Source organism: Ascaphus truei, unplaced genomic scaffold (genome assembly GCF_040206685.1).
Source record: "Ascaphus truei isolate aAscTru1 unplaced genomic scaffold, aAscTru1.hap1 HAP1_SCAFFOLD_302, whole genome shotgun sequence".
Lineage (NCBI taxonomy): Eukaryota > Metazoa > Chordata > Amphibia > Anura > Ascaphidae > Ascaphus > Ascaphus truei.
Genome location: NW_027455984.1, coordinates 106,436 through 120,000, shown reverse-complemented (window position 1 = coordinate 120,000; position 13,565 = coordinate 106,436). Strand labels below are relative to the sequence as shown.

General features: G+C 43.2%; 1 protein-coding gene across 9 annotated transcripts in view; it reads left to right on the top strand.

Moving 5' to 3' along the window:
• Nucleotides 1-13,565, top strand: part of LOC142483155 (uncharacterized) — a 245,997-nt gene that overhangs the window by 154,277 nt on the left and 78,155 nt on the right. For 8 of the 9 annotated variants that reach the window (XR_012797256.1, XM_075583228.1, XM_075583227.1 and 5 more), the window contains one exon: nt 9,883-10,183. Coding sequence is in view for 8 of the 9 variants with exons in the window: in XM_075583228.1 (XP_075439343.1) it covers nt 9,883-10,183 (301 nt within the window). In the remaining variant the exon portion in view is untranslated. The remainder of the gene's footprint in view (nt 1-9,882; nt 10,184-13,565) is intronic. The other variant, XM_075583221.1, reaches the window with a different exon arrangement.

The following is a 13,565-nucleotide window of genomic DNA, read 5'->3' as shown; positions in this document are numbered from 1 at the left end:
TTTTTCTACATAAAAAAAAACTTAAATGCATGCTTGCTAATACAAGAAGCCTGACAGATAAAATGGGGGAGCTTGAATTAATAGCTGCAAGGGAGCAGTATGATATCATCGGCATTACTGAAATATGGTGGGATGAAACTCATGACTGGACAGTTAATTTAGAGGGTTATTCCCTTTTTCAGAAGGATCGAACAAATAGAAGGGGAAGTGGAGTATGTTTATAAAGTATGTTAAACCGGATCTAAAACCTATTATAAGGGATGATGCCTATGAAGGGAATGATGAAAATGTAGAGACTTTGTGGATAGAAATTAGTAGTGGAGGTAAAAGTATAAAGAAAATGTTTGTAGGGATATGCTATAAACCACCAAATATCTGTGAGATTAAGGAAGCTAAAATACTTTTGCAAATGGAGAAGGCATCAAAACTGGGTCATGTTTGCATAATGGGGGATTTTAATTATGCAGACATAGACTGGGGCAATGAGACTAGCGTTACAACAAAAGGAAACAGTTTTTTGGGGATTCTTAAAGACAATTATATGACCCAAATTATTGAGGAACCAACCAGGAGAGGGGCAATACTGGATTTGGTCATATCAAACAATGTAGAAGTAATAACAAATATTCAATTCCGGGAACATTTGGGTAACAGTGATCATAACATGATCTCATTTAAAATAAATTATCAAAAAACAGATTACTTGGGTACAACAAAAACCTTAAACTTTAGAAAGGCAGATTTTAATAAATGGAGGTCTAATCTAGTAGTAATACAATGGGATGATGTTTTTGCAGGGAAAAATGTAGAAGATAAATGTGCAGTCTTTAAAACATTGTTAGAAAAGCACACTTATCAGTGTATATCCTTGGGTAATAAGTATAAAAGAAATAAGTCAAAACCAATGTGGCTAAATACACAGGTAGGGGAGGAAATGGAGAAGAGGAGGAAGGTGTTTAGATTCTTTAAGTCAGATGGGACGGAGACATCGTATCAGAATTATAAGAAATGTAGCAAAAATTGCAAAAGGGCAATCAAATTAGCAAAAATGGATAATGAAAAAAGGATTGCAATAGAAAGTAAGGTGAACCCTAAAATGTTCTTTAAGTACCTTAATAACAAAAAAATGAGAAAAGAAAATTTGAGATGTGTAGGCAGATTATTGGAGATAAGGAAAAAGCAGAGGTATTAAACATATTCTTTGCCTCTGTGTTTATGACGGAAGAATCAAGTTCAATAGTAGTGCCGCAGGAGGAAGCCACAACCTCCATATTAATGAACAATTGGTTAACTGAGGAAGAAGTTCATAAGCGACTTGAAAAAACTAAAGTAAATAAGGCACCTGGCCCCGATGGCATACATTCAAGAGTTCTCAAGGAGTTAAGCTCAGTAATAGCCAAACCATTATATTTAATATTCAAGGACTCCATTTCCACAGGCTCAATATCACAAGATTGGTGTAAAGCAGATGTGGTGCCTATATTTAAAAAGGGAGCTAGATCACAACCGTGGAATTTCAGACCTGTAAGCCTGACTTCAATAGTGGTGAAACGACTTGAAGGTCTAATATGGGATAATATTCAGGAATACCTAATGGAAAACAAAATTATTTGTCATAGTAAGCATGGATTTATGACGGATAGATCATGCCAAACTAACCTTATTTGTTTCTTTGAGGAGGTAAGTAGGAATTTAGACCAGGGTAATGCAGTTTATGTGGTCTACTTAGATTTTGCAAAGGCTTTTGATATGGTTTCACACAAGAGGTTGGTGTACAAAATAAAAAAAATTGGACTCGATAATAATATATGCACATGGATTGAAAACTTGTTAAAGGACAGACAACAGAGGGTTGTCATAAATGGAACTTTTTCATGTTGGTTAAAGTCGTGAGTGGAGTACCTCAGGGATCGGTACTGGGACCCCTGCTTTTTAACTTGTTTATTAATGACCTTGAGGTTGGCATCAAGGGCAAAGTCTCCATCTTTGCTGATGATACTAAATTGTGTAAGGTAATAGAATCAGAGCAGGATGTAATTTTTCTTCAGAAGGACTTGGAGAGACTGGAAACGTGGGCAGGTAAATGGCAGATGAGGTTTAATACAGATAAATGTAAGGTTATGCATTTGGGATGCAAGAATAAACAGGCGAATTACAAATTAAATGGGGATAAATTGGGGGAATCCTTGATGGAGAAGGATTTAGGAGTGCTTGTAGACAGCAGGCTTAGCAATAGTGCCCAAAGTCAGGCAGTAGCTGCAAAGGCAAACAAGATATTATCTTGTATCCATCAGGCAATGAATGGAAGGGAAGTAAACATAATTATGCCCCTTTACAAAGCATTAGTAAGACCACACCTTGAATATGGAGTACAATTTTGGGCACCAATCCTAAGAAAATACATTATGGAACTACAGGTGCGCCGACGAGTATTCTAAATCTTGCCTTGGAAAATCTGGGGCAATCACCAACCAAACCCAGGTACATGCTGGGTGCATATTGACTTTGCGGTTTCGAGGTCTTTTGTCTAGGAAATGATACCCATCTTCAACGCAGCCACTTACTCGCAGGCACACTTATGCAATTAGCGCTTCACACAGTGCTAGAAGCGCCCCCTTGTGTCGCGAATACAGTTTGCACATCTCCCATTCCTTCTTAACACTGCAGCTAGCTACGGAGCTGCAAAACAGGGACAATAAAGATAGTATAGGGGAAAACATGGCATTGTAGTGTCCACACAATTTAACCCCTTCAGTCCCAACAAGGTTTAGGGTTAACAAGCCGGGCATAATACCTTTATTATTGGCCTGATTAACCCTTCATCGCCACAGGGACCCCAGTCTTTCATGGTTACCAGACTTGAATTGTGATCCGACCAGGCAGTAGGGCATAGTTTTGCCACTGCCAGGTGGCTACAAAGTGAGGAATCAATCATAATATAGTCTATTCTGGAGAAATACCCATGGACTTTAGAATTGAAGGAATAATCCTGAATTGAGGGTTATCCTAGACTCCAGGAAGGCATAGTCTCTAAATAGCTTTCGAGGATTCTTATTTGTAGAGGAGTGTGTTAATGGGCCTGTTTTATCAATGTTACGATTGTGAGGTACGTTAAAATTGCCTCCTATTATTACTTTGCCTTTTTTTAGTTTGTCTAATTTGTCCAGTACTTCTTTGAAAAACATAAATTGGTCTGTGTTAGGGGCGTAGACATTCACTAAAGTAACCTGAACAGGATCAATGAGGCCAGTTACCATTACAAAATAACACACTCTGTCGGCTTTAATGGTGTCAATGTCACGGTAGCCACAGGGTTATAATATGCACCAAATACTCTGGGTTGAATTGAATACGACTGTGATATAATAAAGAGATTTTATTCCTTAAAAGACAGGTGGACACACAAAGTTGGACAAATAACAATGGAAATATATACACTTACTTAGGAAGGGGACAATGAAATAGCCCGTGACTCAGGCTACACATGCGGCACACTTTATTTGAATGTGGCTCGTTCCGCCAGCCGGGAGATGTCCCGGCTTGCGAGCCGCATCCCCTCGGCGTGCCGCGCATCACCGATGCGCGGTCACGCGTCATCGGGTGCCTGCGCCGCCTACACGTGTGCCCAGGGCTCCCCGAGGGAGCCCTGGTGTCCCGCGATGTGGGGGACGGCGGTGGGGGGTTCCGGGGGACATGGCGGACCCGGAGAGGAGAGGGGGAAGCCCCGATCGGAGGGCCGCTCCTCCGAGGCTTCAGCACGCGCCCGGGACATCCCGGCGCGCACCAGGTTACTGTCGCGGCCGAGACCGGGCAAATGCTCGAATAAACTCGGCCGCGACAGTAGCAACAGGAACAATTCAGGTAAAATAACAAAGACAATGGGCATAGAGCTTGCATTCGTCTATATGGGATTTGGGATCTATCCCTAACATTGGGACTCAGGTATTGGAGAACAATTACCTGGACCCAATTACCTTTTGCCAGCTCACGTGGGAAGCAAGATAGTACCTGCCCACAGGGGGTGGGCACTCTTCTAGTCAGAGGTCCATTTCTTTAGCCCCACTCCCAAAAGTTGGCGTCTTCAAGTCTGCCATTTTGGATTCTGGACCGGGAAACTCTGACCAGAGGTGTGAAGTATGACACTTAACTTGAATAGCCATGTCCTGCTCTTTATCCGCCCTGCATACTTAATCCGGGGGAGTGAGCCTTTATTCAGTAGTTTCCCTGTAGACACACTGTCGCCCTCTGGCCATTAACATACCTCATGGGCCAGTAACTTTTGCGGGCTTTACAGTAGGCACGAAATACAGTAAACCTTACACAATTTCTACATATCAAAATATTCAGTGCGGTTGGGCCGAGCGGGCTAAAAATTGCCATGCCCTCATGCCGGAAGGGGACTCTCCATGGTGGCTGATTTTCAGCTCGCTGCGACCCACCGAACCGGAGATAACAATATTGGGTTTTTAAATCTCATGTTATGCAAACCACATTTCTCCGCCATTGGAGTCAATGGCTGCAACCACACTTTACACAGTTAACCTTACTCCATTCCGTTAGCCTGAGAGGGCTGGGAATGGCCATGCAACCATGCCGGAGGTGTGACTACCTGGTGGCCAAATCCAGTCCTCTAGCCCTCACTGAACCGGAGATAATGATTTAGGTTTTATACCATTTTACACTTAGCATCTTTTTTCCCTCATGGCGGCCAATGGCGGTGACCGTAACTTTACAAATGAAATACTCTCCATTCGGTTAGACTGAGAGGGCTGGAAACTGCCATGCAATCATGCCGGAGGCATGACTACCCGGTGGCCAAATTACAGCTCTCCAGCTATCACCGAACCAGAGATAGGGATATCAGGTTTAAAGCATTTTTTAAACCTAGCGGCTTTTTTCCGCCATTGTGGTCAATGGCGGCGACCCTCATGGCGGACACGACCCTTTCTCGCGGCCATTGCCCGTCTGACCCGGTTGGGGTCGAGTGATGTGGTTCCCACGAGCTAGGGACAGAAAGAATATTATCGCTAGCTACTCCAGAACTAAAGTTATAAACTTTAATATGTTTTGCACTTGACCGTGACCGAGTTCCCACGGCAATTCAGTGATCAAAGCTTTTTCAAAGAAACAGTAGCGGCATTCGGATACTGCGGTTTGGCAGGCATCCAACATGGTTATAATGTATCTCTTAGTTCTTAGACAGCGAACTCTAGGTATTTCACATTGAAATGCATTGCGCCATTCATTTCAATGGGGAAGCTCCGCTTGTCCTCTCTGGCTCCACCTGCTGGTCTTTCTTGGTATAGGGCCAAAAACGGCTCAATCTCCATTGAATCCTATGGAGCTCCAATGGCGACCTATGGGACAGTGCTGCAAATGGTGGGTAAAAAGGCGGGAAGGGGAAACCGGGCAATAAACATTCAAACACAGTTAACCCTTTCCCTCCCGACCTGATCCCAGTGTATGTGCTTGGTGTAAACACTGTAGGAGGAGGAACACATGTAACCAGGAACAAACATTAAAACCAAAGGGGAATCCATTTTGTGCTGAAGCAGGGGAATGCATACAAATTATTACACATGATTACATTAGCCCCTCGCCTCCTGGATGGTTGTAGGGGTTGCCAGCTGGGGAGCAACCCCTTTATTACCGGGCTAGCAATCCCCCCATTACAGTCAAGTTGAAAGTTGATCCTTTTGTGGAGTTGTATTGCCACCCCACATTTGATTGTTTTTGATGAGGCTTGCATTATCGATGGAAAATGTTTACTAGTTAACAGTTTTTGGTCATTGGATAGTAAATGAGTTTCCTATAACACTGACCCCTAGACTAAAAAAAAAAACCATAACCATCTGACAGCCGTTAGCATGTGGGAAGACCCACCCCATGAAGTATTATTAGACCATTGTAAATAAATACGGATAGTCTCAAGGAATTCTACTCAGTTCTGGAGGAATTAGCCTTGCTTGATATGGCTCCCGCTTATCCCTAGCAACTGTGGACCAGTCTGCCGGTGGGGATCTAGCCCGCTCTGCTGTTTTTGGCGACGTCTGCCCGCTTGGTTCCAGGCCTTTTGCCAGATTTAGCAGTAGAGCTCTACCTTCTTCACTAGTTGCTGCAAATTTGGTTTGTCCATTTCGTGTGACAATCCCCCTACAAGGGAAACCCCATCTATATCTTAGTTGGTGTTTACGCAAGATAGAGGTACAGATGCAGCCACGAGTATTAGAACTCTTGCCTTGGAATTTCTGGGCAAGTCTCACAGTATTTAAAACCAGAGACAGAACATGAAACACAGACAGAGCTCAGTGGTACATCCAATGACACTAATACACGGTACAGTGCCTATATATATATATATATATATATACATATATATATATATATATATACATATATATATATATATATATATATATATATATATATATATATATATATATATATATATATATATATATATATATATATATATATATATATATATAGCAGAAAATAGCCGTGTTAGTCCAGTTACGATAGTGCAGAATAAATGAGTTCTTCAGTATTAGGTCACACAAACAAAAATATAAAAGTCCCCGGCGCTGGTTAGTCCAATATACCGTGATCTAGAGGCAGTCTTTATATAAAGGTTCCTTGGGACGGATAAGGGCTTATAAGGATAATGTTCCGGATGGGAGGATGTTCTTGTCAGGGATGTTTGGCTGCTTCTGAAATAACAGATGACAAGGGACACCTGATTGCGCAGCGTAGTTGGACAATCAATCCCTATCTTACGATAAGAAGAATATTACTCACATAGGCAGCGCCTGCACGTGCAGTGGAGAGAATCTGTGATGGCTCCCCTTCTCCTCGGCTCTTCTCACGGACCCCTCGTGGAATGGCTTAACGGAGTGCTTCTCAGTCAGTGGTGGTAGCGGTGGTGAAACCGGTGCAGCACCCCCACGAATATGAAAATAGGGATTGGACACAGATATGGTGTAGAACGAAACAACTTTTAATAGATTTTTAAAAACATAAAAACCCACACTCACATTGTCAGGGGGTAAGATGGGACACTCACGGATGCCGTCCGCAACTTGGAAGCTCCACGTGGCGCGACGGAGAGGATCACTGACCGCAGACCCGCTATTGGCATGCGTGTGACGTCAGTGATGCAGGAAACTCTCCTCGCGTCTGGAACTACGGGTGCCTGGACGGCTCACAGAACTAAGCTCCTCCTCCCTACGCGTTTCGTGACTCGTGGTCACTTCGTCAGGGGATCCCCTGACGAAGTGACCACGAGTCACGAAACGCGTAGGGAGGAGGAGCTTAGTTCTGTGAGCTGTCCAGGCACCCGTAGTGGACTAACAATTTATGTCATTGGACAAGCTTTCGAGAGTTCTCCTCTCTTCTTCAGGTCACGCAATACTGATTTACACAGGAATCAATGGCTAAAACAGTGTATAGAGAAAAAAAAAAGATATTTACTGTAGATAAGGTAGGGTGTTAAGGGGAAGGGATGCTGGGGGGGGGAGAGAAAGTGTGGATAAGAGTTGAGGCAAGCAGGATAATTACAGACAATTTTGGTAGGGTGTGAGAAAACCCATGTCCACATTAAGTCCTTTGGTTTTGGTGTCAAAGAGTCTTATCATTCTGAGCTCAAATGTTTTACGTTCTTGGGTGCTTTTAAAAATTCCATTGAGGATTTTGATTTTTAAATCATTTATGGAATGATCTGGTTGTGAGAAGTGATGTCCCACAGGTGAGCAGTATCTTCCTTCTTCGTGATGGAGTATAGAGTGTCTGTGCATATTCATTCTTCCTTGTAATTTTTGGCTGGTTTCCCCAATGTAGCATCCTTGGTCACATTTGTTGCATTGAATCATATACACTATATTTGTGGATGTGCAGCTGTATGATCCTTTAACATTGAATGTTCTATGGTTGTGACTGGCTGTGGGATCCTGGCAAATATGTTTGCAGAGTTTGCAGCGTGTGTTGCTGCACGGTTTTGTGCCGTTATTCATGTCTTTAAAATCATTGTGAAGTTTTCTGCTGACTAATTTCTGTTTGAGGTTTGGTGGTTGCCGGAAAGCAAGAATGGGAGGTTTGGGAAAGATTTCTTTTAATGTCGCATCCTCTGTCAGCATGGGTTGCAGATCTTTGATTATTTTTCGTATTCCCTCTAGGGTAGGGTTGTATGTGGTCACTAGTGGTATGCGTGTGGTAGGTTCTTTCTGTCTGTATTGTAGCAGGTGTTCTCGTGGGGCTTTTAGTGCAGATGTAATAGTTTTGGCAATAGTCATTGGTTTGTATCCCTTCTGTCTGAACGATTCGGTCAGGGTTGTGAGATGCCTGTTTCTGTCTTCAGTGTCAGAGCATATGCGGTGGTATCTTAAAGCCTGGCTGTGTATGATACCTTGTTTGGTGTGAGTGGGATGGAAGCTGGAGTTGTGGAGGTAACTCCATCTGTCTGCTGGTTTCTTGTATACAGATGTGTGTAGTGTGCCATCTTTCAGTGTTACTGTCGTGTCTAGAAAGTTTATTAGGTTTGCCGAATAATCCATTTTGAGTTTAATTGCTGGATGGAATGAGTTTAGGGACTCATGGAATTGTTTTAGGTTTTCTTCACCCTCTGTCCATATTATAAACAGGTCATCAATGTATCTGTAGTATTTGTAGGGTTTGTGGAGGCATGTAGTTAGGAATCTTTGTTCAAGATTTGCCATGAAAAGATTGGCATATTGCGGTGCCATCTTGGTACCCATTGCTGTTGTTCGTGCCCTGTTTATGGATTCCCCACACTGTTTGGTCATGCCTAATTCTTTGGTTCATCCTACTTTCATCCTGCCTTCCATGTGTCCTGACTTCAGAACGCCCAGTTACCACTTATTTTGCTTCCTTCTGGACTCTCCACCATTTGGACTATCGCTCCTCAGATCCAGATTCCTGCTCCATCTTTCTGCTACAACCCCAGATTATTCTGCACTTCAGACTCTGCCTGTGGATCCCCCCCCCCCCCTCAGACCTAATAGATTCAGAGCTGTGTCTTTAAAATGTATGGGTCATCAAGGGGTCAGAGTATAAATCCTAGAATTTGTGTAAAGGGCTTATACGTCAGACCCTGTATTCTAAGGGTCTGGGAGGTGTAAGACTTGTGCCCACTTTGATTGGGAGCCCTGACATTGAATATACAGTACATGCCTTTGCTAAGCAGTTTGTGTGAAAAGGGTGAATCTCCCTCACCATAGCTCAGAAGGCCCTAGAAACCCCAAATGTTTCCTTTCTGACTGATGTATCTAGAAATGTGTCCAGTAATGACTGAGAGATTCATAACTACTGCAAGACCAAAGTGTCTGACACAATTTACAGAGGTTTTATACCAGGGAGATGGCTGCTTCTCAGTGAAGCCAAAATAAAAGAGGAACCACCACAGGTCAAAAATGTTGCCCCTGCCCACCACCCACATGACAGATGTGTCCCCTGGGCACCACCTACAGGATAAAAAAAGTGGCCCCTAGGTGCCACCCACAGGAAAGAAATGTGGCCCCTAAGGATGTTAAAGAGTCCCAAGGTTTGTTTCCTCAGGCAAAAGGACTATGGGAAGCCCAATATCTTCTTTCTGTGCTTCTGGGAGCTTCAGACCTGAACCAGGTACAGTGTGTTTCCCTTGGAGAGGAGTGGAGAGGATCTGACCAGAATCTGTTTGAACCCTTTGAATATACTTAGATCGTAAGCTACTTGGGACAGGGTCTCTCTTTGCCTTATGTTGTCATTTACCCTTTGCACTTATTCCCATTGTTTGTCATTTATTTACTTTGTATTGTAATTTTGGAAAGCGCTGCGTACATTGTTGGTGCTATTTAAATAAAATGATACCTATATACAATATTGTTCCAGGGACTGGATCAACAGCAAAGAAATGCCAAAGTCTCCAGGCGGGCCCACAAGTGATGAGCAGATGAGCCCTGGAAAGACAGAGCAGAAAACTTGGAGTAGAGTGAAGCAGAATGCTATGTCTGTCACAAGTGGCAGCTGTAAGGATCTGGAAGTTACATTTCGAAAAGACACTAGTGTCACTTTGGACCCTGAGGTCACAGAATTAGAGGCGAGGACCACAGCTACACCACTTCTAAAGTCAGAGGGGTCAGAAAGTCAGAGGAAGCCCGATCCTTTTGGAAGAGATGTGAGTGAAGAGCAGGTAAACTGGCATTTAAAATATATTTCTACAAACAACTAGCACAAGTATAAAAAACAGTGTGGAGAATAGAATATAGAATGTATAGAAAGTAAGAAATTGATCAAAAAAGAAAACAATGACGCACACGGACGTGTGTGTGAATGAATATATATGTATGTGTGTATATGAAAAATAAATGTGTGTGTGTGTGTCACCCTTTATAAGCCCAGATCCATGAAAGAGTTAAGCTTTAGCATGCCTTTACTCCCATTGATATGAATGGGAATAAAGGTGTTGAAGCTTAACTTAAGATACTTTTGTGGATCTGGGCCATAGCAATAAATATGCATCCATTAGTGTAACTATGTGTGTATTCAGCTCACAAAAGAAACAGGTTCTTGAAACTATTCTCTGCAGTTTGATTCCAGATATATTGTTCACCCAAAAAGCAGGTCCTCTCTAAATAGGTTCTTAAAGGGAAAAGTGCAGGAGAAAAGAAAGATTCTGGTAAGCATTTATTTTCAAAATATATTTAAATAAAAGATGCATATACAGGCATACCCCGGTTTAAGGACACTCACTTTAAGTACACTCGCGAGTAAGTACATCTCGCTCAATAGGCAAACGGCAGCTCACGCATGCGCCGGTCAGCACGTCCTGAACAGCAATACCAGCTCCCTACCTGTACAGAAGCTGTGCGCAAGCGGGAAGACTATAGAGCCTGTTACAAATGCGTTATTTACATCAGTTATGCACGTATATGACGATTGCAGTACAGTACATGCATCAATAAGTGGGAAAAAGGTAGTGCTTCACTTTAAGTACATTTTCGCTTTACATACATGCTCCGGTCCCATTGCGTACGTTAATGCGGGGTATGCCTGTATATGCTGTAAATCCATGTTCACTGAGTCACCTCGCGTCCCAAGTGACCTTTTTCCGGCCAGACTACATCACCATGCAAGCGTAATATATTTTAATGGGAGTATTTTAAACTGGTTTATCAAAACACAATATATTAATAGATAGTCGGTAAAAGAAAGGGGTTAGGGTTAATTTCGGAAGCTTTTAATTATTATTAATACAGAGAAGAAATGAAAATTAAAATAATAAAATATTAACCTATTTTTATGTAATTTTTCCAACTCAACGGTTTTTATTTTCAAAGAGTTAGCCGGGTGGGGGACACAGAAAGAGAAAAGGGGAACATGGATCGGGAAGGGGGTTAGATCAGTGGTTCCCAAATTTTTTCGGTTCAAGGCTCTCCATGACGATCAGGATTTTTCCGCGGCGCCCAAAGTAAAAACAAAGTTGTATATACATACCTAACAGTTGCAGTGCGCAGTTGGTGTCTCTCTCAGACACTCTCACACACTCACACTCTCTCAGACACTCTCACTCTCTCAGACACACTCTCTCAGACTCTCTCACTCTCTCAGACTCTCTCACTCTCTCAGACACACTCTCTCTCTCACTCTCTCAGACACACACTCTCACTCTCTCAGACACACACACTCTCTCACTCTCTCTCTCACTCTCTCTCTCTCTCTCTCTCTCTCTCTCTCTCTCTCAGACACACACTCTCTCACTCTCTCAGACACACTCTCTCTCACTCTCTCAGACACCCACTCTCTCACTCTCTCAGACATACTCTCTCAGACACACTCTCTCTCACTCTCTCAGACACACTCTCTCAGACACACTCTCTCTCACTCTCTTAGACACACTCTCTCTCACTCTCTCAGACACACACTCTCTCTCACTCTCTCAGACACACACCCTATCACTCTCTCAGTCACATACTCTCTCAGACACACTCTCTCTCACTCTCTTAGACACACACTCTCAGATTCTCTCAGACACTCTCTCTCTCACTCGCTCAGACATACTCTCTCTCTCTCTCACTCTCTCAGACACGCTCTCTCACTCTCTCAGACACACTCTCTCACTCTCTCAGACACACTCTCTCTCTCTCAGACATACTCTCTCACTCTCTCAGACACACTCTCTCACTCTCTCAGACACACACTCTCTCAGACACACACTCTCTCTCACTCTCTTAGACACACACTCTCTCAGATTCTCTCAGACACACTCTCTCTCACTCTCTCAGACACTCTCTCTCTCTCTCTCTCACTCTCTCAGACACACTCTCTCACTCTCTCAGACACACTCTCTCACTCTCTCAGACACACTCACCCTCTCAGACACACTCTCTCCCTCTCTCAGCCACACTCTCTCACTCTCTCAGACACACACTCTCTCAGACACACACTCTCACTCTCTCAAACACACACTCGCTCACTCTCTCAGACACACACTCTCTCAGACACACTCTCTCTCACTCTCTCAGACACCCTCTCAATCTCTCAGACATACTCACTCTCACTCTCTCAGAAACACACTCTTTCACTCTCTCTCACTCTCTCAGACACACACTCTCTCAGACTCTCTCATTCTCTCAGACACACTCTCTCTCTCACTCTCTCAGACACACTCTCTCACTCTCTCAGACACACTCTCTCACTCTCTCAGACACACTCTCTGACACACACTCTCTCACTCTCTCAGACACACACTCTCTCTCACTCTCTCAGATACACTCTCTCACTCTCTCTGACACACACTCTCTCTCTCTAACTCTCTGACACACTCTCTCTCTCTCTCTCACACACACAGACACACAGACACACACAGACACGCACACTATCACGGTAACTTGTGAAAGGTTATAATATACACAATATCTCTGGGTTGAATTGAACACGACTCAGATATAATAAATATAGTTTATTCCTTAAAGAAGGTGAACACACAGGATTATACAAATAACATACAAGAATATAACACTTACTTAGGGTTGGGCAATGAAGCAATCAGGATCTGGATTGGCAATTCATCAGGCAATCATGTATCATTCAGATGTTGTAACGAAGACAAAAACGAAGACAATGGGTATAGGGTTTACACTGGTTTATATGGGATTCCAGCCCTATACATTTCCATTGGGTGCCAGGCATTGGATATCAATTTCCTCCACCCAATGACCCTTTGCCAGCTATCGTGAGAAGCATTGTTGGATCATGCCCCCAGTTAGTTGGCCCATGCACACATCTGGCCCTTGGGGTCTCATTTCTCTAGCCCCACACTAAAGACAGGGAGCCTAAAAGTCTACCAGACTTGTATCTGGTCAGGAAATCCTTTGTCTGTAAGTGTGAATTACAGCACTTACAGACCACTCAGGCTCTGCGTTTCTCCGCCCTATTGTATACAATCAGAGTGGTGAAGCCTTTGATCAGGGGGCCTGTTGTAGACAATGGGTCGCCCTCCTGAGCATTAATATACAGCAGAACCAGTAATTTTCGCGGGTTTTTATCCCAGCCTTGAAATACAATACATTTCT